This window comes from Macrotis lagotis, unplaced genomic scaffold (genome assembly GCF_037893015.1).
Source record: "Macrotis lagotis isolate mMagLag1 unplaced genomic scaffold, bilby.v1.9.chrom.fasta BILBYCTG320, whole genome shotgun sequence".
Classification (NCBI taxonomy): domain Eukaryota; kingdom Metazoa; phylum Chordata; class Mammalia; order Peramelemorphia; family Peramelidae; genus Macrotis; species Macrotis lagotis.
The window spans coordinates 81,493-107,089 of NW_027422227.1; the positions used below are offsets into that span (position 1 = coordinate 81,493).

At 39.9% G+C, this 25,597-nt stretch overlaps 1 protein-coding gene across 11 annotated transcripts in view; it reads right to left on the minus strand.

Moving 5' to 3' along the window:
• LOC141504134 (plasma membrane calcium-transporting ATPase 2-like) overlaps positions 1-25,597 on the minus strand; it is a 105,924-nt gene that overhangs the window by 8,129 nt on the left and 72,198 nt on the right. For 3 of the 11 annotated variants that reach the window (XR_012473214.1, XR_012473213.1, XR_012473217.1), the window contains 2 exons: positions 2,545-2,782; positions 1,290-1,924 (listed from right to left, as the gene is read on the minus strand). The exons of 1 other annotated variant lie outside the window; for it this stretch is intronic. Coding sequence is in view for 1 of the 10 variants with exons in the window: in XM_074208964.1 (XP_074065065.1) it covers positions 1,690-1,924; positions 13,679-13,784 (341 nt within the window). In the remaining 9 variants the exon portion in view is untranslated. 7 more of the 11 variants (XR_012473218.1, XR_012473219.1, XR_012473215.1 and 4 more) reach the window with 7 other exon arrangements.

The window sequence follows — 25,597 nt, forward strand, 5'->3', positions numbered from 1 at the left end:
GAGCTAAACTCTCTTAATCAGACCCCCAATACTGTTTTTTTTTAAATCTTCTAAGATGACCTTCCCCAATATTTTGAATGAAGCTAGGCTCCCCCTTTCCCCCAACCACAAGGATTAACTGGAGTGGCTCAAAGAGATTTTATAATATGAGTCTGATAGTTTCAAAGAGAAACATTCTACCCAAGGGGAAAAAAGGAAGTCACAGTGAGTTCTAGAAATTACTTCTTGGAAGTTTGGGTTGATTACTGCTCAATCTTCTCTCTTAGTATCAAAGAAGAGAGCTATACTGGTGTGCTGAAAAGTACCCTGGTCTTGAACTCAGATCTAAATTAGAAGTCAGGCTTCAACATTGATTAACTTATGACCCTAGACATTGTAACCTCTGAGACTTAGTTTCTTAAAATGTAAAATATTAGCTTAAGCTATAAAATGGTATCAAATTATCCAACAGAGTTGTTGTGTGGAAACTCCTTTGTAAAGTTTTTATGCTATCTATCTATCTATCTATCTATCTATCTATCTATCTAAATATATATATATATATATATATACATATATATGTATATATATATATATTGAGTTTTTTCTCTTTTTTGTGTGTGAGGGGGATGAGGAGGATGCAGGCCTGTAACTTCATTGTCACTTCTAATCTAGGTATTACCTCCCAGTGCACTTTGGAAGAGTCGTTATTATGTGATATTACTTGTGGTCATCTTTGCTAACCTTCTCTAGTCCATACTCTGATCTAGGGCAAGAGAATTGACATAGGCCAGGATGTTCCTGACATTACCCCAAGTAGGTTGCATTATCAATAACAGTGCTCATTAGGCTAGATTCTCTACTTTGTATAGAAGAGGGGATAGGGTCAGGGAGTATTTTCCTCTGTGATGAAGCTTTTCTAAGCAGTGAAAGAATTTTTCCTTCCCAGAGAGCAATCTAAAGGATTCCAGCAGAGGCGGGGTACTACTCATTTTAGAGGGGTCCTGCAAATCTAAGAGGAGGATAGATATGAACGGAAAGGAGGAGAGAGGGAAGGCCTGCTGCTCCTTACTCCACCATCAGAGATGTCCCTTCCTTTGACCCATTGCACTCTTAAGCAGGGATGCACTTAGGTGTGCTCTCATAAAGGTATTGTACCCAGTGTTGAAGGGTTTAGAATAATTATGTCAAAATTATTGAGTTCCCTCTACCTCAGGGCTTGTTAAGCTAGGTAGGATTTCTGGAGATATTTCAGGTGATCCATAAACTTAGATGAGGGGAACACGACAACTTGATTTCAATATATGCAATTGGTTTCCTTTGGAATCCTCTGTATTTTATTTTATGATTTAAAATCATTATTACAGCAAGAGATTCATAGGCTTCATCAATGACACCAAAAAGGGATGAGAACTCCTGGCTTAGTTTCTTTCTCTCTTTCAGACCCTTGTGTCTAATCTTACTTACTTTTTTCTGTCTCCTGATGGGGTGATGGGGTGGAGGGTGTGGTTTTAGGTGGAGGAGGGTGTAGATTGAGCAGATGAAGTTGTGTAGGACCTAGTGAGTTTCAGTGACTTAAATGTGGCCACACACCACTTTAGCATGGAGAGAGTTGGGGAAAGTCTCCAGCTGCCCAAAGGGCTAAGATAAAACTACATGAAAGTTTTGCTAGAGGGAGAGCCTCATGAAATGGACTATGGGATGACCTACATTTTCCGGAGAATCTCTGAGGCCCCCTTGCTATACATTCGAAAAGTCCCATCTTGATTCTTTATAACTGTGTTCATTGATTTACATGCTGCATTGAAGGTGTAGACTTTGTAGAATTTCTCCTCTGGTATCTCATTCCTTATTGCCTGGTAGTCACATTTCAGGTCTTTGAATAAGGCCAGTAAGCCACACTCGGTCTTGTTCTCCACCTGCCGAGGAAGCCATCCTTCTTTTTCTGGAGAATGAAAAAAATAATGTGGAGGCTAAATGAGAAGTCCTAAATCAAGGCAAGAGGGAGAATAAAGGGAATCAAAGATAGCTGGAATTACTGTGACTTTCCTAGCAGTCCAGCTGGCTAGTCACTTCCCAACTGTGTGACATTTTCTTTGTTTCAAGGGCAGTGAGGAATGAGGAGGAAGAAGAGTAATGGCCTGATTCCCTAGACATATTGTCTTGCCTGCTCTGGAAAAGGTCTTTTATTCTTTGGATAAAGGGGACTGCCTATTGTCTGCTGGTGAGACTTTCTCTGCTATATGCACAAGTATCTCTACCCCTAAAGGTTGCTTCTGCTTGAGACTTGATAGGTATAGGGCCCAAGACCACATTCATGCTTCCATATTTCATAATCTCAAGCCATTAGTCTTCCTATGCTAAGCTCAGGGTGGGGGGGATTTATTGTAGTGCAGCGGAAAGAACCCTGGACTTGGGAACAGAGGACGTGTGTTTGAATTCTGATTCTGCCACTTACTAGAAATGTGACCTTAGGCAAGTCACTTAAACTTTCCTGCTTTGCCCAGGGATTTCAAAATTCCCTTCTCCTATACAGTTAAAACCTAGAGTCAGGAGAGAGCATACCAAGATCTGGGAAGTGTAGCCACTGTTGATGGCGATGCTCTTGACAAGAAGGTTCAGGATACTAGGTGCAATGACATCTGGGCTAGGGAACAGTCTTGTAGTGACTGTCCCCTATGTGGACCTGCACCATATGCAGTTCAAGGTCAGTGTGCATGTCTTGTCTGAGTAGATGGTCATCGTATTCCCCATAGTTTCACAGTCATCTAGGTGATATGAGATTGTTATCCTTCATCATTTTCTGCCAGAAGAAAAGAATTGTGAGAATTGGCAGGAACTTCTCCAAAACAGAGGACTCCCAATTCAAACATTATGCTCTTCTATCTCCCATTCACTAATCTCCTTATCTGAATAAAAAAAATCCAAGATGAATTTTGTAGGTTTGGTTAAATATCAAAATCTTTGGAGGATATTGAAATGATGACCAAATAGAATAGGGGTCCCTCCCTATTATGGATGATGTATTTCAACAGATGTTCTGAGGCAAAGTGAGGTATTCATGTTCTCTCTCCTGAGGGAACAAGACCTACTCCCCAGTTGATCCATGCTGCAATAACATTCCCTTCCCCCTCAATGGTCTTTCTATAGGAAGGAAAGATGAAGACCATTCTTCACTTTGACAGAACAGGCCAGTGAGATGGTGACAGCCAATGGCAACCCTTCTGGTACAGCCACTGCAAGCACAGTGATCCTAATGATGAATTTGACAAAGTACTGGATGTAGATGGGGATGCATTCTTTCTTCCAAATCAGACCTTACACTCCAAATGTGTGGATCACAAAGGACGATATCAAGACTAGAACTGTGACAATAGACATGAAAAGACCTGTCCAGGGAATACAAGCAACATTAGATTGGACTCAGAAAGCCCTTTGGGACTATGAGGGACCCTGACCTTGAAGGTTCAAAACTTTCTTCTTTAGAAAAGTACCTAAAATTTATTCCCGGTCCTTACCTTTATCGTACTGCTATCCAACTCTTGTATTTCCCTCTTTGTTCTAGATGACTCATCTATTAGAATAAGACACTAGAATGCAAAGAATAATACCTACCAAAGATTTCTGAATGCTGCAGGTGTTTTATTATTGGTTTCAGAATAAGGAGGAAAACCTAATTCCTCACCCATAGCTATTTCCCTTAATTCATGATTTTAGTTTATAGTCACTCATCCCAACTTAACTTGCCTAGATGTTAATCTAAATCTACTCCTCTAGACAGGATGATAACTAACTCTCATTCACACAACCTTAGCTCTCCCTCAGTTGGGATTGTGGATTGAAGAGTGAAATTCAAGATGGCCTTCATGGGAGATCAAATTTTAAGACGAATCTAAGTAGGCTAGGAAGAACTTAGAAAAAGATGGTACCTAATTTTTACTTGTCCTTTAAGTAATTCTTTTTTAAATTTTAGAAAGGTTTTATTTATTTTCAGTTTTACAATTTTTGCCCCAATGTTGCTTCAAACTCCACAATTTCTTTCTCAGGATATAGATGGCATTCTCCAAAGCAGATATCCAAAATTTGTGCCTGATTGTTGCCCTGTTGGACCAAGGCATATGGTATCAATAAGGCAAAGAGTGAACTCTAAATCTGAGACACAGAGGAAAGGGATATGGGTTGGTTAAAAAGCCCCCCAAAGGATAGATTTAATGTTAAGTCACAAGGAGCAATGAAATCTATATCTCCATGTGTCCTACACAGAGAAGGTCTTTAATAAAAGCTGAAAGAGAAAACTGATTATAAATTATCCAGAAATGATAAGTTCAAACCAATCATTTTCATTCAACAAGCATTTATTAAATAAATGCCTACTCCATGTTATTACGTACTGAGGATACAAAAATAAAAGTGAGAGGCAGATTCCCTCATTCTATTGTTAAGATGAGGGACTTTGTAGTTGTTGTTCAGTCCTGGCCATTCCAGTAGGTTGTTGCAAGGCAAATGGGGTTAAGTGGCTTGCCCAAGGCCACACAGCTATTGCTACACCTAGCCACCAGCAGCCAACTCTTCATGACCACGTTTGGGGTTTTCTTGACAAAGATACTGCAGTGATTTGCTATTTTCTTTTCTAGTTCATTTTACAGATGAGAAACTGAGGCAAATCTTTCATCTGAGTTTAAGGGGAAAAAATCCAGATGTGATTTTATTTAAAACCACTGCTTATAATGATCAGTTGTAGTAATAATAAGGTCTAAGATATAGAATAAATGATTGGTGGGAACAAGCCCATAGCAATTGCCCAAAAATATCTGGACAGGTTAAATATGTTCTAGAGGGAAGTAGATTTTGGCCCAATATCAATAAACAACTTTTTTTGTTTCCACTCTAGCGCTATAGTGGAATGGTCTATGTTGGGAGTCAGTGAGTTCCTGATTACAATTGGATTCTCAACTGGAGGCTGGATGATCACTTGTTGAGGATGTCATAGGAAGGATTCAGGTTAAGTACAGATCAGATATTAAAGGTCAATCAATCAAAAAAATTGTTAAATTGGAATCAGAAAGTCCTGAGTTCAAATTCAGCCTCAGACACTTCCAACCTATGTGACCCTGGGCAAGTCATAAAACCTCCCAGTTCCTCAGTTTCCTCATGTGTAAAAATGAGGATAATAATGGCTCCTACCTTTCATGGCTGCTGTGCGGATCGAATGAGATCTTTGAAAAGCACTTTGTAAGCTTTACATCATTATGGAAAAGTTATCTATTATGACTAATAACAATAATAATAAATAGAAGATAATTTTCATATGGAGGGAGCAGGGATTAGTATCTGGGAGAACAGAAAAGATGTCATGTGGAAAGGGGTCCCTGTACCAAGTCTTAGTTTAACAGGTGGAGGTGGGGAGGGAGCCAGTTCCAAGGCAGCGAGATAGATTCTATCCATTTCTTCAATTTTGTTGACTCTTGGATTGAACTACAGTGGATGAGGTAGAGAAGGAATATGGTCAGAGAAGAAAGAGAAATGAAGGAGGGAAGGAAGGAACTAAGTCTTGATTAAATGCCTGCTATGGCCCAGGGACAATACTGATCTCATTTATCCTGACAAGAATCCTGAGAGGTTGGTACTGTTATTATCCACATTTAATACTTGAGGAAACTGAGGCAGACATATAGTGGGGAAGTGACTAGCCAGCTGGGCTACTAGGAATGTCACTGTATTTCCCTGCACATTTGACTGCCTTTTATCCCATCTTGCCTGGATTTAGGACTTCCAGTTTAACCTCCATGTTATTTTTTTCTCAGCCTCCAGAGAAAGAAGGAGGGCTTCCTTGGCAGATAGATAACAAGATCGAGTGTGGCTTACTGTGTTAGATCAAAAATCTGAAATATGAGTACGAGGCAATAGGGAATGAGATACTGGAGGAGAAATTCTACAAAATCTACATCTTCAATTCAGCACTTCAACCAATGAGCACAGTTTTCCAAGATGGGACTTTTTGAATGTACAGCATGGGATCCTCAGAGATTCTCCTGAAAAAGTAGACCGTCCCATAGTCCATTTCATAAGGCCCTCCCTCTAGTAAAACTTCCATGCAGTTTTATCCTAGCCCTTTTGGCAACTGGAGACTTTCCCCTGATTCTCTCCATGCCAAAGTGGTGTGTGGCAACATTCAAGTCATTGAACATCACTAGGCCTTTCCCTACTTCATCTGCTCAATGGATAGAGTCCTTCTACTGTTCCCTTCTTCATGCAAAACCACATCCTCTATCCCATCAGGGTACAGAAAAAAAGAAAGTAAGATTAGACAGCGACAAGGGTTTGAAAGATAGAAACTAAACCCGCAGTTCTTGTCCTTTTTGGTGACATTGACACTTTTTGCAGCCTGTGAAGCCGATGTATAACTTGTTATAATAATTTTTTTAAGAAAGATTTTATTTTGAGTTTTACAATTTTTCCCCTAATCTTGCTTCCCTCCCCACAGACCCCTTTGAAGGTAGTCTGTTAATCTTTACATTCTTTCCACAGTATACATTGATCTAAGTTGAACGTGATGAGAGAGAAATCATATCCTTCTGGAAGAAAAATAATAATGAAAGCCACCTTAGTGCATCCCTTGTTAAGAGTGCAATGGGTTAAAGGAAGGGATGTCTCTGCTGGTGCAGTAAGGAGCAGTAGTCTTTCCTTCTCGCCTCCTTTCCACTCATATCTACCCTGCTCTTACATTTCCAGGACCCCTCTAAAAGGAGTAGCACTACCCCTCTGCTGGAATCCTTTAAATTGCTCTCTGGGAAGGAAGAATTCTTTCACTGATTAGAAAAGTTTAATCAAAGAGGAAAATACTTCTTGACCCTACTCCCTCTCTTCTATACAAAGTCAAGAAATTACACTAATGAGCACTGTTATTGCTAATACCACCTACTTGGGGTGATGTCAGGAATGTTCTTTTCTATCCTGGCCTAAGGTCAGTTCCCCTGTCCTAGAGCAGAGTAGGGAGTAGAGAAGGATAGCAATGATGATCAGAAGTAAACATCTCATAATAACGACTCTTTCAAACTCCACTGGGGAAGTAATATCTAGATCAGAAGTCAACTATGGCAATGAAAGTACAAGCCTGCATCTTCTTCAATTCATAATGGCAAAGTATGTGGAGGGGATGGTGGAAGAGGTTCTATGAGATGGAAAATGACTGGAAAGGTTGTTGGTTGTAGGGAACATGTAATGAATGTCTTGAATGCTAATAAAAAGATTTTATGTTTGGTCCCTAAGATAATGGGGAGCAACCATAAAGAAGAAATGGGTGACTTGGTCAGATTTGTCCTTTTAAGATCATTTGGAATGTTGAATGGAGTGGAGTAGGAGAGACTTTAAGCAGAGAGACCAAATGTCAGGGTTTTTATAAGTCCAGTCTTGAGATGATTTCAATTTTCAACAGGGTACTGGAAGTATCAGAGGAAAAAAGGAGACAACGGATATCCTATGAAGATCCTATCAGCATGCCTTGTCAAAAGATTGAAATAGGAGGATCAAAGAGAATGAGGAGTTGAGGAGACTGGGTGACTAGGATGATGGTGGTATCCTCAACAATAATAGGAAAATTTAGTTAGAAAGCTTTTGAGTTCAATTTTGGACATAGCTTAAGATATCTATGTGACATCCATTTTGAGATGTCCAATAGCTAAGTGGAGATGTGAAACCAAAGGTAAGTGAGAGGTTAGACTGGTTGGTAGATTTGCAAATTGTCAGAGATGATCATTGGATCCATGGGTTAGGCAACATCTCAGATTGGGCATTTATTCTCCAAAATCGGGGGGAGGGGGGAACTCTCCCTACTGGATCTGGGAAAAGCCAATTATCCACAATAATAACTCCTTATGGCTGAGTTCTTACTTTTGGTTCCAAGGCTTTTCTATGTACCTCCAAGATTTGAAAGTAGCCTAGGAGGGACATGGGCTGCTTTGTACAACCATTCATCATCTTTTAGAGAAGGAAGAGCTTATCCCTACCTTTTTCATTCTTCTTCCCCCATTCTACCCTTCAGGGAAAATTTTTTAAATTATAGGAAAATGAATCCAAGAGATGAAGTATCAGATATTATCTTCCTGGAATCCCACACAGGTAGGAAATTGATTAAAGGAAAGGATGTCTCTGCTGGTGCTGTAAGGAGCAGATTTTGAACTCTACTCTTCCAATATCAAAGCAGACCAGACATTAAGAACAGAAGAAGTCATTTCAGAGTTAGGTGACAATTTAGCTTGGAAGTAATGAGACAAGACCAGAAAGTGAGGTTATAAACTTCCTATCCTCAGGAAGGTCTTCTTTTTACAAGTATAAATATGTCCAGAAGAATGAACCTCTAGAATCTCCAAGTAACAGCCTTGGAAATACCAGTAGTAATACAACATGATGGAGAAAATCTAAGTTGCAGTTTCCCAAGCTACCGTGTTGAATGTTAAGAGAAAAGAGATCTTGTTCTCCTTTTCCATGCAATCTCCTAGGATGACATCAGTGGTGGGTGAATAAAGTTATACTATCCAAGCCAATCACTCCTAAACAACTTACATAGATTACGAAGGGAGGTTCCCTCTGATGTAGGAAAAAGCCCTACATTTTCTGGAATTGTAGAAAGAGCAAGGAGACCCTGGTCATTAGAACACTCTAGGGGACTACATATGTCGTTCAACATCTCCACAAGTTTTTCTTTGGACTTTCTTTTTCTCCTCTTTCTTCTTCCCGCCCAAACTAATTGGTACAAGTGTCTAGAGATTAGCATGAGGGGTCACACCTGTTAGAGGGCAGAGCTCTACAAAGGGCACAAATAAGACAAAGAAATGGGGATGAGGCAGCCCCAAAGAACACAGACATCTCTCTGGCTTGGGCTTATTACCTTTCTTGCCTTTTCTTCCTTCCTTCCTTCTTGGTGCTCAATATGGCAAAGGTAACTGGTATCTAGTAAGATCATCACGTATCTGATGACCTCGAGCTTTTCAGGGATATGTCAAACTTGCTCCTACAGGGTTTCCAGGTTGAATGAAGGGGGCCAATGAGCAGGAAAGCCTGCAGTTTCTACTGCTCTCTCCTCTACCAACTCCCCTTCCACCCCCAAAGTGCCTACTGCTGGGAGGCCAGAGGTAGAAAATAAATGTTTATTATTCCAGGAAGGTTTGTCTGCAGCACTACATCAGCCTGGAGCCCTAACTCTCTCTTCCTATCCATTCACATTTCTACCTCTAATCTTAATCAGATTTAATAACCTTCTGGTAGGGAATGTGAGGTGAATATACCTGGTGTGTGGAGATAGTGGTCATCGATGGACCTTTTCCTGATTTCAAAAGTGGGCTTGGAAACATTAGGGAGATAAATAGGGAAAGTGGTCAGAGGGAGTAAAATCGGCCTATGCACCAAATTGTGAAGTTATCTTTGTCCTTCTCTAGTCTGGAGAGTCCTTTAGATGAAGAAGGTTTAGCCCCTAAAACAATGGAGGGACTCAATTGGTTTAGGCCAAGATTGTGACCTACTTTTTAATGTTTTGATTGCTTCAAATAGCAGAGGATTTTAATACTAAGAACACTGGAGTTGGACTGCCAAGAACTGAGTTCCCATCCTAACTTTTTGTTAGTTTTTATTAGTTGTATAAGTTTGGACAGCTCACTCCCTGCTCTTGTCTCCAGTGTCCTCATTTGTAAATTGAGAAGGATGGGCTAGATGACCTCTGATGTCCTGTCTAGCTCCAAGGCCTATGAAATGCAGTGGTCTTAACATTGGAAATGTTGAGGAAGCATAATGTTGTCCCGGAGAGAGCCTAGGCCGTGGAATGGGAAAAGTTGTATTCTGACCTTCCTTCTCTTTCTATCTGTATGACCTTGGACAAATCACTTAACCTGAGGAAGACTCACTTTCCTTTGGAAAATGAAGTTTTCACTAAATGACTTTCTAATTTTAGATGAACCTAAGTATGTTTGCCTGCCTGTGGGGGGAGGGTATATAAGAACACAATGTCTTGCCTTCTTTGCCTAGTAGTAGCAGAAAAGCTTTAATATCTTAAGAAAGATTGTAAAGTCCTTGAGGACAGTAGTTTCAGATTCAAAGCCCTTGGATCACTGTCTTGTTTTTAAATTGTATTTGTTTAATAATTATTGGAAATCTTTACTAAAAGGAGGAGGTATCTGCATATTCCTAGACTGAGATTTTACCAGACTGAGGGTAGGAAACCTGCACAGTAAGAACATTAGAGTGGTGACAGAATTGATGGCAGGAGATGGGGGACTGTCAAGAGTCCTGACTTCTTATGTTTATTCTTATGCAAGTAACCTTGTCAAGATCTTTAAACTTTAAGTCTTTTAGTATCTTCTTTGTAAAGAGGATAAGAGTATCTTACTTTCTTCGTAGGATGTAGTTATGTGAGCATAGATGTGAAAAATGCAGTGTTTCAAGTTTTTTCAGTTTGTTCTTGTTTAGATGGAAGAGGGTGAGATATTTTCTTTTTTGTTTTTGTTTTTGCAAAGCAAAGGTCACACAGGTAGGTGATTATCAAGTGTCTAAGCTTCTATTTGAACTCAGGTCCTCCTGATTCCAGGGCTGGTACTCTACCCACTACGCCACCTAGCTGCCCCAAGATGAGGTATTTTTCCAAACAGGTGGAGTGGTGGCAGAAATGGGAGCTCAGTGGCTACTTCTTCCAGAATGCTATTGTTGAAGCTGATTAATGGCAGCCTTGCCAGGTGAGAAATGTATCCTCCTCCCTCTCGTCCCAGGGATCAATAGGTAATAATACTTGTTTGGGACTTCCTTTGAGTCTAGGGCTGAAAATTATTACTCTTTTGGTAATTGCCTAATTGAGTTAGAGGCCTCACTACTGAGGCAGCTGTATATAACTCTCAGACCATCATTCTCTGAGTGAGTTGAGAGAATGATAGCACTCTGTTGCCCAGAATTCCTAACAAGAAGCTTCTACAATTCAATATTTGGCCTGCAAATCTTTCTGAGCCTTGGCTTCCATTAACTACCTAAATATTAGGGGACAAGTCCACCATACACTCTTGATCATACTGGGACACAGTTTTCTCACAATTTTGTTCCTTCCCTATTCTACTTTCTTCTCTACACATGACCTTCTTGAGTGATCTGGAAGGTATTGGAACTTAGGGATGGAATCTTGCTGAGAGTATGAAGGGAGTTGTTTTATAGAATTTCCAAGGTGGATGCAGTGAAGAAAAGCTTCAGGTATAGACTGACACTTTCATGCTTGTGTGTTTGTATGTTGTTTTTTGTTTTGGAGCAAGGGAGGAATATAACCTCCGTTCTTAACACATGAATTCAAGATAGAGTTAGAAACTGGCGCCAATGGGAATAAACCCCCGCCTTTTATAGAGTATGAACTGTCTGTAACGTAAACTGATTTTCTCTCCTTTATTGCCTCAATTTCTTTTCTTTATGGGCCCTATTTCTCTTGTGATTGATTACCAACTGTAAGGGAGATTGGGAATTCCTCATGCCTTTAGCTTTGAGTGAAGATGGGTGGATGGTTGTGGGCTAGAAGACAGGGAATTCTGTTTATGAAAGATTAAAGGTCACAGGATTGTATCTGATGATCGTCAGATAACAGATGTGAACTTTTTTCTCACCTTATCACTCTGTTAGATAAGTTGATTTAATTTTTCACTTTCTGAGTTTTCTTCCAAGAGCTTAAAGCCTCTTGCCCATCTTGAAGATCTCATTCATCTCTATCTTCCCCCTTACCCAGGAGGTTGGGGAAAGGCAAGATTGTCTCTTTCCTATTTGATGGATTGCAAAATGTAATCCAAATTTTGCTAAAATGTAACCTGGGGACCTTTAAAGATATGGATATGACTGTCCCCAGAGCCAGGCCTGGAATCACTTTGTCTCCTAAATCCAGAATCCAATCCTTGATCCATAAGGGTTAGCACTAACATTAAAACCCCTCTGAAAGGTTCAAGAGTTCAATTGGAGAACCAGCATGATGGTCTACTAACTTCTGTTCCAACCTTGAACGAAGAGTTAAATTGAACCTGATCCTATAGCATGACTGATTTTAGTAGTCTGTATGAAGGAGGTTTGAGGCATGGACACCACCAACTCTATTCAGACATTCCAATCTGCCTCGAATCCCAAAGTCCCCTGAAGGCTCCTTCAGAATCAAAGATCTGAAGTTTAACATAGCTTAGATGATTCCAAGATCCCTAATAGAAGAGGCAGTCCTGATCAGTAGAAACAAGCAGATCTGACAGATTTTAATGCTAGATTATCATCTTTGGAAACAAGGGTCAGCCCTCAGAGTCTCAATTTCCATATCTGTAAAATGGGGGTAAGAATTTATATCCATATTATTGTGGCAAAGAACTATAAACTCTAGTTTGACCTTTAAAAAAGTGACTGCTATTTTTGCTGAAGAAAAGGATCTGGAAGATTTTCTTTCATCCACCCCAAATGAACACACATGGAAAATCCCAGAAAAAGAAACCACTTGTCTGTGGGTGGAGGAAAATAACTCTTTAAACCCCAAGAACCTTGTGTGGGTAGAGTTCCCCCACAATTTGGAGAAAGAAGGCAAAGGGTGTCTGTTGTTGAGAGGTGGGATTACCTGCCTGCCTACCCCTAGGTGCCTGACTGAAGGAGAGGGGCAAATATTCTTTGGCCTTTATGATCCTTATAAGGCTAATTATTGTGTCATCTTGCTCTTAATTAGGTGCCAGGTCCTTTGACTCTTTTGGCTTTTTTTTTTTCTAAAGATAAGCAAGGCTTCCTTCCTCAGTGTCTGATCTAAGGGTTCCCCTTCTGTCAAGAGGGAAGCAGTTTTCTATTGAACCTATTGATGTGTGGCATCATCTCCCACAGAAAAAATATAGCTGCCTGCCTTCAAGAATGAGCTTGAGATGGTTTGGCTTCTACTCCACAGTCAACTTTTAGCTTTTGTGTTTGGAGAGGCCTGCTACTTTGTCTCTCTCCGTGAGGAAAAAAAGAACATTTATCATTAAAAAAAGACTACATTTATCTATACCTCTTCAGTTTACAGAGTATTTTCTTCACAACAACCTTAAAAATAGGAAAGCTACATATATTAATCTTCTTTTGCAGAGCCATAAACTCAGACCCCATGGTTAAATGACTTCTGTGAGAACATGGGGTTAGTACTTGACAGAGCTGGTGCTTCTAACCTAGGTCTCCTGGCTTCCAGAACCCTCTTTCCCTACACATAGCATGGTATTTCTTATGATTGAATTACTGAGTGGATTTGTGGAGAACTCCTAGGTGTGCTCATTCCAAAGCAGTTGAGGCTAACTCATTCTCCATCTCCCCCTTTGTAAACACATATCTAAATTGATAGACATTTTATCTATATTGTCCCAGATTACCTATCTCTGACTTGTGTCTAAATGTATGGTCTCTGCTCACTGATTCTTCTATTGTCTCTCTCTCTCTCTCTCTCTCTCTCTCTCTCTCTCTCTCTCGATTTTTGCAGGGCAAAGGGGGTTAAGTGCCTTGCCTAAGGCCACACAGCTAGGTAATTAGGCAATTAGTAAGTGGCTGAGACCAGATTTGAACCCAGGTACTCCTGCCTCCAGGGCCGGTGCTTTATCCACTAGTGGTGCCACCTAGCCACCCCTCTTCTATCATCTCTTAAAATAGACCCCTCCCCCATGTCTTTAACTGCCGGTAACTGCCAGAACCTTCGACTCACCACTCAAGTGGAGAGAACTGTGATGAGGCCCAGAGTCCTCTGCTGCCTGAAGAGCCATCACAGCTGGAGGGCCAGGCAGGTCAGGGACCCTGAGGATTTTGTGCATCTTCAGCTAGGCTGTGGCATCCTTGTTGGGGTGGGGGCGTAAAGGGAAATTAAAGGATAAAGATGAGTTCTTATTCAAGGACTGATAATGAACCTGAACATAGACCCTCCAAAGGGGTAGAGACCAGCTGGGTAGTGTGTGTGTGTGTATGGGTCTGAAGGCTTAAAAATCAGAGGAAGGGCAGATGAAATCCCCAGAGAATATTAGTGATGGGGGATAGTGGTAAAGGGAGGGAAAGAGCCAAGATCACAAGTTTTCTTTTCCCCAAGTGCCAGTGTCACAGGGCCTAGTGTCAGGAAGACCTGAGTTATTAACTCTACTAGATCCATAAGCAAGTCATTGTAAACTCTGTGCCTCTGTAAAATTGAGGAAATTGGACTTCCCAGGTTGCTGTGAGGCCCAGATGAGATAATTGTAAACAGGGGATACTTCATCTTAAATAAAATCTTAGCAAAATGACTACAAGTTACCACTAGGATTTATCCCAGGACTGCAGGGTTGGTCCAATATTAGGAAAATGATTAGTATGATTTTATCAATAACAAACCTATCAGAAATCATATGATTATATCTATAGATGATGAAAAAGCTTTTGACAAAATACAGCACCTATTCCTACTAAAAACACTAGAGAGAGGGGTGGCTAGGTGGCACAGTGGATAGAGCAGCCCTGGAGTCAGGAGTACCTGACTTCAAATCCGGCCTTAGGCACTTAGTAATTACCTAGCTGTGTGGCCTTGGGCAAGCCACTTAACCCCATTTGCCTTGAAAAAACCCCCCAAAAAACACCACTAGAAAGTGTAGGAATAAATGGATTTTTCCTTAGAATAATCAATATTTATTTGAAACCATTAACAAGCATTATATGCAATAGGGACAGGCTAGAGGCATTTCCAATAAGATCAGGGGTGCAACAAGGATACCCATTATTACCTGTACTATTCAATATTATATTAGAAATATTAGCTTCAGCAATAATAGAAGAAAAAGAAATCAAAAGAATTAGAATTGGGAAGGAAGAGACAAAAGTCTCACTATCTTTTGTGGATGACCTGGTATACCTAGAGTATCCCAAAAAATCTTCTAAAAAACTACTAGAAATAATTAGCAACTTTAGCAAGGTCACAGGATATAAAAGAACACTCATAAATCCTCAACATTTCTATATATGACTAGCAAGATGCAGCAGGAAAAAGCTAGAAAGAGAAATCCCATCCAAAGTAACTTCAGACAATACAAAATACCTGGAACTACCTGTCAAGGCAGACTCAGAAACTTTTTGAAAACAATTACAAAACACTTCTCACACAAATAAAATCAGATTTAAAAAACTGGACAGATATCAACTACCCATGGATAAGCCGAGCAAATATAATAAAAATGACAATTCTACCAAAATCAAGCTACTTCTTTAGTGCCTTACCAATCAAAATTCAAAAAATTGCTTTAATGAGCCAGAAAAAATTGTAAGTAAATTCTTATGGAGAAATAAAGTCAAGAATCTCCAAGGATTTAATGGAAAACAGTGACAAAGAAGGTGGCTTAGGCCTACCAGATCTAAAATTATAAAGCATCAGTCATCAACACTGTCTGGTATTGGCTAAGAAAGAGAGTAGTGGATCAGTGGAATAGACTAGGTGCAAAACCATGAATTGATTATAATAACCTTCTGTTTGATAAACTAAAAGAGTCCAGCTATTGGAAGAAAAAACTCTTTGATTAAAAATGTTGGGAAAATTGGTAGTATGGCAGAAACTTGGATTAGAACAACACCTCACACCCTATACCAAGATAGTAATCAAAGTGGATACAGGATCTAGACACAAAAAACAATAATATAAGCAAGCTAGGAGATCAAGGAGAAGTTCAGATCTATGGAAAAGGAAGCAGTTTATGACCAAGGAAGAGATGGAGAACACCATTAAAAATAAACTAAACAATTTTGATTACATTAAAGCAAAGCTTTTACACAGACAAACACTGTTTCCCAATTTACTACATTTCTTTTGATCTTGGTTAAGAATTTTAATGATTAGTATTTCTGACAAAGGAATCCTTTCTGAAATATACAGAGAACTGATTCCATTTTTTTAAAAAGACAAACCATTACCCAATTGACAAATGGTCAAAGGATATGCAAAGGCAATTTACAGATGAGATCAAAGCAATCCATAGTCACATGAAAAATTGCTCTAAATCACTAATTAGCAAATTAAAATTATTTAGCAAATTAAAACATCTCTTAGATACCACCTCACACCTCTCAGACTGGCCAATATGACCAGAAAGGACAATGATCAATGTTGGAAGGGATGTGGGAAATCTGGGACACTAACATTGTGTCATCCAACTCATCCAACCTTTCTGGAGAGCAGTTTGGATTTATGCCCAAAAGGCAACAAAAATGTGCATGCCCTCTGACCCAGTAATACCACTCCTGGGACTATACCCTGAAGAGATTATGAAAAAGGGTAAAAACATCACATGTACAAAAATGTTTGTAGCAGCTCTGTTTGTGGTGGCAAAGAAATGGAAACTGAGGGAATGCCCATCAATTAGGGAATGGCTTAATAAACTTTGGTATATGTATGTGATGGAACACTATTGTTCAATTACAAACCAGGAGGGATGGAAATTCAGGGAAATCTGGAGGGATTTGCATGAATTGATGCTGATCGAGATGAGCAGAACCAGAAAAACATTGTACACCCTAACAGCAATATGGGAGTGATGATCAACCTTGATGGACTTGCTCAAACCACAAGGGCAACAATCAAGCACAATTTTGGGCTAGCTGTGATGGACAATGCCATCTGTATGCTGAGAAAACTTTGTGGAGTATTACCTTTATTAAAAAAAAGTTGTCTTATGTAATTCTGCTATATTTCATACTTTGTTTCTGCCTTAAGGATATGATTTCTCTCTGATCACATTCAACTTAGATCAGTGTATACCATGGAAACTATGTAAAGACTAACAGACTGCCTTCTGCAGGTGTGGGGGGAGGGAAGCAAGATTGGGGGAAAATTGTAAAATTCAAAATAAATAAAATCTTTCAAAAACAAACAAAAAATATAGCAGTTCAATTTGATAGATGTGTAAGGAACATGGATGAGAGTAGATGAGATTCTCCTGAGCTGTCAATAGCATCAAAGATCCTGTCTCCAATTTTCTACAGTCTTGCTCACTGATAGTACTATCTGTAATCTGATTCTCAAAGAGTTCCCATTCCAAAAATCAGAAGACACTGGATGTTAAACAGTCAAGGACCAAGTTATAGCCTATGGATGACTTTCCTTCACCTTTGGCTTTACCGTCCTCATTGAAAGTTCCTGTTTTTACACTAGGCAGTGCCTTTAGTACAACAGAACATTGGCATAAAAGGCTTCCACCTAAAAGGACTAACTGGCTTGTTTTACTCCTAGGCTCCAGCCTACCCATGTTCAGCAGGGTTCAGGTTTCTTTGCTTTCATGTAGAGCCTACAATAAAGCTGCTTCCTGAATTACGACTGAGTTCTGTAGATTCCTAAGTCCTCTCATTGAGGCAACTAGACAGTCCAATGGATAGAGCACACGTTGGATTCAGGAGGACTGGAGTTCGAATTTGACCTCAGACACTTGCCACTTACTGTAGTGACCTTGGAAAAGTTACTTAACCCTGACTGCCTCATATCCAGGATCATCTCCAGTCAGTCTGATCCATATCTGGTCACTGGACCCAGATGACTCTGAAAGAGAAAGTGAGGCTTAGCACAGCACTCCTCATTGAAATCCAGTTCATGTGTTTGTCCTGGTAGCACTTCCCTGATGTCATGGTCTTCTTCAGGAAAAAAAATGAAGCATAAATATTACTTTAAGCCCTCTCATTAGTAAGGGTGGGGACTGAGAACAGAAAGCAAAAATGAAGCCAACAACAGGGAAATCTTACTAGAAAAAAACAAGTCGTGTTGGACTTGTTTACTGGACTGACAAACACTAGGATCCATGAGTCCCAATGAGGTGAAGCCATAAAAAGCCTGTCTGATTATTTTGCACAAGTCTTTGTCACCTCTGAGAGACCATTGCAGAAACCTACCTCTTATTAGCAGTCTGTTTTTTTGGGAGCTGGGGTTGAATGAGATAGAAGAATCTCAGGGAGTCTTGAAAAAACCTGTTGCCCCCCCACCTTTCCCGGTATCTCTACTCTCAGCAAATTTATCTTGAACTGAGGAGAATTATGGTTCAGTCTCCCTCTAGGGAGCTACCTAGCAGACACATTTGCTGGCTCTCAGATACATCCAAGATCCTGAGGTTCTAGTTGCCCAAGTTCAGTTCTACAATACTATGAAATGTACAGTGACTCAGATAATCCCCCAAGTCCGTTTTTATTTTTTATCAGTCGAAAAACATTTATTAAACTCCTGCTATATGGTGTTAAGCTCTGGGGATACAAGCAGTGACAAAAGAGAACCTTTGCCCTCTTGGTGAAGTAGGAGAAGATTGAGGTGGAGCCTGCTTACTATACCAACTGCTTACACTGAGTAAAAGTCTGTTTTGAATTTTGACTCTGCTTTGGGTAGAAGTGGTAGCCAAGTCCAGGATGTCTACAGAGAGAAGCATCTTGCCTATATAACTTCCGGGCTGTTGTTCCCTATCTCCTCTTCTACCCTCTTTTCTTCCCTCTCCCTCAAATCTCCATTTTCCTGCATCTGTAATAAGCCATTTCTGTGGGTTCTTTGGGAGTTAAGGAGAGTGTTTTCAGAGTGGGAACTGAACCAGGCCTTCTGAATCAATCTTGGGCTTGGACCAGAAAGGGTGGGGAGGGGGGAACCTTTAATGACCAGAGAAATCCAGTAGCACTTGGGACTCCTCTCAGAAGACAGAAGAATGTCTCCATTTCATTTGGAGTTGATTGTGAATGAACTTCCCCTTTATATTCCCTCCAAACCCTGATTCCTCATTCCTTGCCTTCTAGCAGCCATGAGGGAGTGATATTGTGGTAGAGAAAATGCTCAAGACTCAGTCAGGAGAAACCTGGCTCTGATGCTCAATAACCCTAGGCCAGTCACCACTGTGTCTCTGTTTCTTCCTCCATGAAATAGGGATGCTTCTATTTCTTGTGAGAATTGAGAGCTATCATCCAGAGAGGTAAATATCCAGAGAGATCAGGAATGAGTCTGGTACCTTGCCTGCAGTGAGAGCACCCAAGATTTTTTGGGCACCAACATTAGAGCTGCTTTTTCTTTGGAAGTAGCAATTTATTTAAGCTTATTCAAGCCCCATATATTGAGATCTGTGGCATCCCTTCCCCTGAGCCCCACCCCTCCTTCCACAGGTGGCACAGTTGATAGAGAACTGATTTTGAAGTCAGCCCAGGAGTTCAAATCCAGATTCAGGTTCTTTACCCTGGTCAAGTCACTTAACCCTGATGACCTTGTATCCAAGTTTATCTCCAATCATCCTGATTCATATCTAGCTACTGGACCCAGTTGGCTCTGAAGGAGAATGTGAGGTTGATGACATTGCACAATACCTCCTTCACTCAAATCCAATTCATGTGCTAGTCATATCACTTTCCCTGATATGTTATGAGAGCATACCTAAGTGGTGCATACCAAGTTTCTCTGCACCTAGCATGTTGGTGCTGCTAGATGGGGTGGTGAAGGAAAAAAACTTTCATGCAAGAAATGGAATACTGGATGAGGTCTAAGAGCATAGGGCAAGTATTAGCCTTCTTTCTTTCTCTGATCATTTTTACAAGGGTCTCTCCTCCTCATGATGCCCCTGAATAGAAGTAACTTATTTCATTTGGTATGATCACTACCTTCCTTCTCTTTATCTTCTCCTCCTTCTGCTATGTATTTCTGTAAGTCCCTGAAGCCATCCACAAGTACCAAGGGGCTGTTATCACTGTTTACATGGTTATAGGAGATAATATGAATACAGCCTGAGTTATTGCCTTTGTGTGGCATTCTGAGTCATAGTGATGAATATCTGTGTATAGAGGGTAAAGAGCTCAACCGAGTTATCCAAAATGAGAAGGGTGAGGTGGGTGCTTTTGAGGCTCAGTGTCAGAGTAATGCAGAAGATGAATGAACCTCTGCAGAATTAATCCACAGATTGCAGAAGACAATCACCTCAATTCTACAATTGCTTTTGAAAGCCAGAGTATACTGAATCAAAAGACTTGGATTTCTAAGGTGTACTGAAAGTCTTGGGTTCTGGCCAGGACTAGATTGAGTGCTCTGCAGTCAAGGGATTTGGAGGTGGAGGGAATCTCCTTCATTCTTGACCAACCTACGGGGTATGAGCTGCAGCAGCAAGTCAGACCTCTGTTTCAGGCACCATTTGGGGGCAGAGTCCCATATTAAGGTAAAAATCAGCAAAGACAAAGTCTCTGAGTCTTTGGGAAACTCAATACAGCTTAGTACAGCTTAGGGAAGATTAATACAGAATGTCACACTCCAGGGTTTTTTGGCATTGAAAGATACCAAGGCAATGATGATTAGAATATGGCCACAGAAAAAGCCCAAGACCTATAGGAAAGGAAAGGGAAATAAAGGGAGAAGATGACCAAAAAGGAGGGAAAGGGGGGGAGACTCCAAAACAAGACTTGGTGCATGAACAAGCGCAAGAACACTTGTGACTATTGCACTTAGCACATGTGTATTACAGGCATCACTGAAAGCACTGGAGGGGGGTGCAATGGCAGGTGGTGGTTGCTACTGGGGATGGTACCAACAGTGGGTCAGTCTTGAAGAAAGCAGATGTTGGCTTTGCCATGGTAGGTAACCAGTTCACTCTTTGGCTCAGATCTCATTCTCTAAACTAGAAGTCAAGACAGGTTTCTGGTGCCCTTGCCACTTCATGTCTTCATGTCTCCTCACCCCACCCTTTATGACCCTTCCCTAACTCTCTATTTTATGCTGTGTTGTTTGGGGAGGAGGGAATGGGGAGTGTAGGAAACTGGAAAGCAATTCAGAAACAATATAAAAAGCTCATAAAATTGTTCTTAATGTATTCACTTAGTTGTACTCTTTCATTTTAATAATATGTTAATTTATTTCCATACACATAATACCACTGGCATGCATATATTCATTGTATTTGTCAGTTAATCCTTTTTATAGTTATTTGATCCATTCGTGAAAGAAGTCATATAAAATAAATTTTAAAACATGACTTACAATACCTTTCAATTTTGAATCCTATTTTGAAAAAAGGAAAATTGTTTTAATCATTGCAATTACTTAAATCAGTGTTTTTAATTATTGATTATTGAAAGAGAAAATACAACAAAATGGAGATGGCTGACTTCTGTCTTGGTCTGGCCACACCTACATATTGTCCTTCATTTTGGACACCACATATTGGGATCAGAACCCTCAAGCATGTATGTCCCTCCTGGACCTTGAAATTCCAAAAGAACAAATCTGAACTCATCATTACCTTTCCTCCATTCCCCTAGTCAAAGTCATCAGTCCTTTTCTGTTTCCTTTCTTTGTTAAAGTCAAGTCAAGTCTCAGTCATACAGGTATATAACTTTGACACTTCTCTCTTATCCAAGACAGATACATATCCAAAAGTTGACAAGTCACGATGGTTCTTTCTGCACAAGACCTGTCATCCTCTCCCTTTTCTTCAATTTCAAATGCATTATGCTATTCATGCCATTTTTTACTGGAGCTTTTGTAATAAATTATTAACTGTTATTGTTTCTGATCTCTACTTTCTCTAGTTATTCCAATTCAAAGCTTTCTCTAATTTTTGTTTTGGTTTTTGAAAGGCAGTGGAGGTTAAATGACTTGCAAGGGTCACACAGCTAAGTAATTATTATGTCTCTGACGTCTGATTTGAATTCAAGTCTTCCTAGGTCCAGGGTCAGAGCTCTATCCACTGTACATTTAACTGCACTAGTAATCTTAAAACATTCAAGGAGAACATTCTCTAGTGCTAAAGTCTTCTAAGAGATCCTACTTTCTCAGTTCAAGGGCATCAGAGCTAGGAAACCTTCCTTCCACAAACACCTTTTTATATGTTTTCTTCCCCTGAATTATCCTAGATCTTTTTCCCATGACTCCTTTAATGCAAGACATTGGAATGGACATATTTGTTTGGATGTTGTAACCCTTCCTAATAACCTTGAGTCATTTTTGAAGACTATTTTATTTTTGCATGCTAGGAAAAACTGGTAGACAATTGATATGCATGTGATATATAATTGATGCTTAATAAATGTTAACATGAATTGAGAAAATATATACATTATTATATTTATGCAACTTCATGCCAAATAGCAAAAAAGGCAGCAAACAGAAAAATGTAACTTGAAATACAGAATTCAAAAACACAAAAATGAATCCTGCTATTTGTTACAATTTTTTAAAAATTCACTAATTCTCCTATTTGGAAAAAAGGAACAAAAGGAAAATATACACCATGTCATCTAAATCATCAGATCCAAATTCTTCCATGAAAATTACAAAAGAAAATGGAGAGGCAGGAAGAAAAAAAGAAAAAGATACTTTAAAACTTACAAGATTTGTTTTTTTTAATTCTTGTTCTAATTATTGGTTTAGGAATGAATATTTCATTTCCAAAGGGGGTACAATGAGCTCTTAAAAAAAGATAATTGTGGGCAGCTGTGTGGTGCAGTGGATAAGCACTGGCCCTGGAGGCAGGAGTACCTGGGTTCTAATCTGGTTTCAGACACTTAATTATCTAGTTGTGTGGCCTTGGGCAAGCCACTTAACCCCATTTGCCTTGCAAAAAAAAATTTAAAAAAAAGACAACAACCTCCTGAGTCACCTGGCTATCTGAGAAAATTTGGGGAATGTGAAGGCCATGTGCTTAGACAAGATAGGCACACTGACCTTGAATTGCATGACAGTGCTGCAGATCTAAATAGGGGATAATCACTACAAGAAAGTCACTAGCCTAGATGTCATTGCACCGAATAGCATGATCCTCCTTGACAGTGGCATCACCATCCACAGTGGCTACACCTCTGTTCACAAGTCAGGAAATCTTTCAGCAGCTCTACAGTAAATTCAACCCAAACAGATCATATAAAGACTATTAGTTTATATGAAAGCATGAGTGGGGTAGTCTTCCCTAGACATACCAATCAAGTCTCAAACAGAAGAAACCTTTTGGGGCAGAGAAAGTCTCACAAGCAGAAAAGAAATATTCCCATTTATCCAAAGAATGAAAGACCTTTTCCAGAAAGGTAAGAAAATCTGCCTAAGGGAGCCGGCCATTACTCTTCTTCCTCCTGATCCCTCATCACCCTTGAAACAAACAAATTAAATGTCACATAGGTGGGAAGTGACTAGCCAGATGGGCTGCTAGGAAAGTCACAGGAATTTCAGGGAATTTTGAGTTCCTTTTTTCCCCTCTTGCATTAATTTGGGATTTCTCATTTAGCCTCCATGCTATTTCTTTTTTAGCCTACAGAGAAAGAAGGAGGGCTTCCCTAGCAGGTGGGCAACAAGACCAGGTGGGGTTTACTGGGCTTAATTAAAGAACTGAAATATGACTAAGAGGCAATAAGAAATAAGACGACAAAGGACAAATCTTACAAAGTCAACACTTTCAGTTCAACAAATAAATCAATGAGCAAAGTTTTCAGAATCAAAAGGGGACCTTTTTGAACGCACAGCAAGATGGCCTCAGAGACTCCCCTGAATAAGTAGGCCATTCCATAGTCCTATTAGTAAGTCCTCCCTCTAACAAAACTTCCATGCAGTTTTATCCTAGCCCTTTGGGCAGTTGAAGACTTTCCCAATATTCTCTCAATATCAAAGTGGTGTGGGGCAACATTCATGTCACTCAACCTCACTAGGCCCTACCCAATTTCATCTGCTCAATGGAGAGTGTCCTTCTACTGTTCCCTTCTCCACTCAAAAACATACCCTCCACCCCATCAAGGTACAGGAAAAAGAAATATTTGATAGAAACAAGGGTTTGAAAGGTCAAAACCATTCAGAAGAGAGAGAACATGGTCTCCTCACTTTACCTCAGAACATTTGTTGAAATACAATTTTCATCATTTCAATATGCTCCAAAGATTTTTATTTTGGATAATCCCATAAAATTCTTTGTGGGTTTTTAATTTTTTTAATTCAGAGAAAGAGATTGATATATGGAAGAGGAGAGGATACAGTTTAAATTGGAAATACTCTGATGTGGAGAAGTTCCTGCCAATTCACTCTATTCTTTTCTACAATCAGAAAATGATGAAGTATAATAATCTCATGAGTCACCTGGCTATCTGGGAAACTATGGAGAAAGTGAAGGCTATGTGCTCAGACTAGAAAGGAACACTGACCTTGGACTGCACAACACTGCTGCAGATCTAAATAGGGAACAATCCCTACAAGAAAGTCACTAGCCCAGATGTCGTTGCACCGAATAACATGATCCTCCTAGACAGTGGCATCACCATCCACAGTGGCTACACCTCCAATGCTCTCCCCTGACTCTAGGTTTTAACCCTATAGGTCAAGGGAATTTTGAAATTCCTGGGCAAAGTCTGAAAGCTTAAGTGACTTGCGTGAGATCACATTTCTAGAAAGTGGCAGAGTCAGAATTTAAACACAGGGTCTCTGTTCACAAGTCAGGAATTCTTTCAGCAGCACTACAACAAATTGAACATGAACATACCATATGAAGACTAATAGTTTGAAATTAGGTAATATGGAAGCATAAGTGGGGTATTGTGCCCTAGACATACCTATCTAGACACAAATAGAAGCAACCTTTTGGGGCAGAGAAAGTCACACCAGCAGACAAGAAATAGTCCCCCTTATCCAAAGAAAGAGACCTTTTCCAGAAAGGCAAGAAAATATGTCTAGGGGAGCACGCCATTACTCTTCTTCCTCTTCATCCCTCACTGCCCTTGAAACAAACAAATAAAATGTCACTTAGGCAGGAAGTGACTCGCCAGCTGGGCTGATAGGAAAGTCACAGGAATTCCAGGGACATTTGACTCCCTTTTTCCCCCTCTTGCATGGATGTGGGACTTCTCATTTAGCCTCCATGCTATTCTTTTTCAGCCTCCAGAAAAAGGAGGGCTTTCCCAGCAGGTGGGCAACAAGACCAAATGTCATTTAATGGGCTTCGTCAAAGAACTGAAATATGACTAAGAGGCAATAAGGTATAACATACCAGAGGAGAAATTTTACAAAGTCAACACCTTCAGTTCAACATGGAATTCCAAGAGCACAGTTTCCAAGAATCAAAATGGGACATTTTGAATGCACAGCAAGATGGCCAGAGAGACTATCCTGAAAAAGTAGGGCACCCTATATACCAATTAGTAAGGTCCTCCCTCTAACAAATCTTCTATGCAGTTTTATTCTACCCGTTTGGGCAGTTGAAGACTTTCCCTGTATTTTCTCAATGCCATAGTGCTTTTGGGCCACATTTGTGTCACTCAACATCACTAGGCCATACCCAATTTCATCTGCTCAATGGAGAGAGTCCTTCTACTGTTCCCTTCTCCACTCAAAACCACAACCTCCACCCCATCAGGGTAAAGGAAAAAGAAAGTAAGATTTGATAGACACAAGGGTTTGAAAGGTAGAAACTAGTCATCCAGAAGAGAGAACATGGTCTCCTCACTTTGCCTCAGAACATTTGTTGAAATACAATTTAGTCATCATTTCAATATGTTCCAACGATATTAATTTTGTAGCAAAACCACAAAATTCATCTTGGGTTTTAATTTTTTTTTAATTCAGAGAGATAGTGATATATGGAAGAGGAGAGGATACATTTCAAATTATAAGTACTCTGATTTGGAGAAGTTTCTGTCAATTCTCACTATTCTT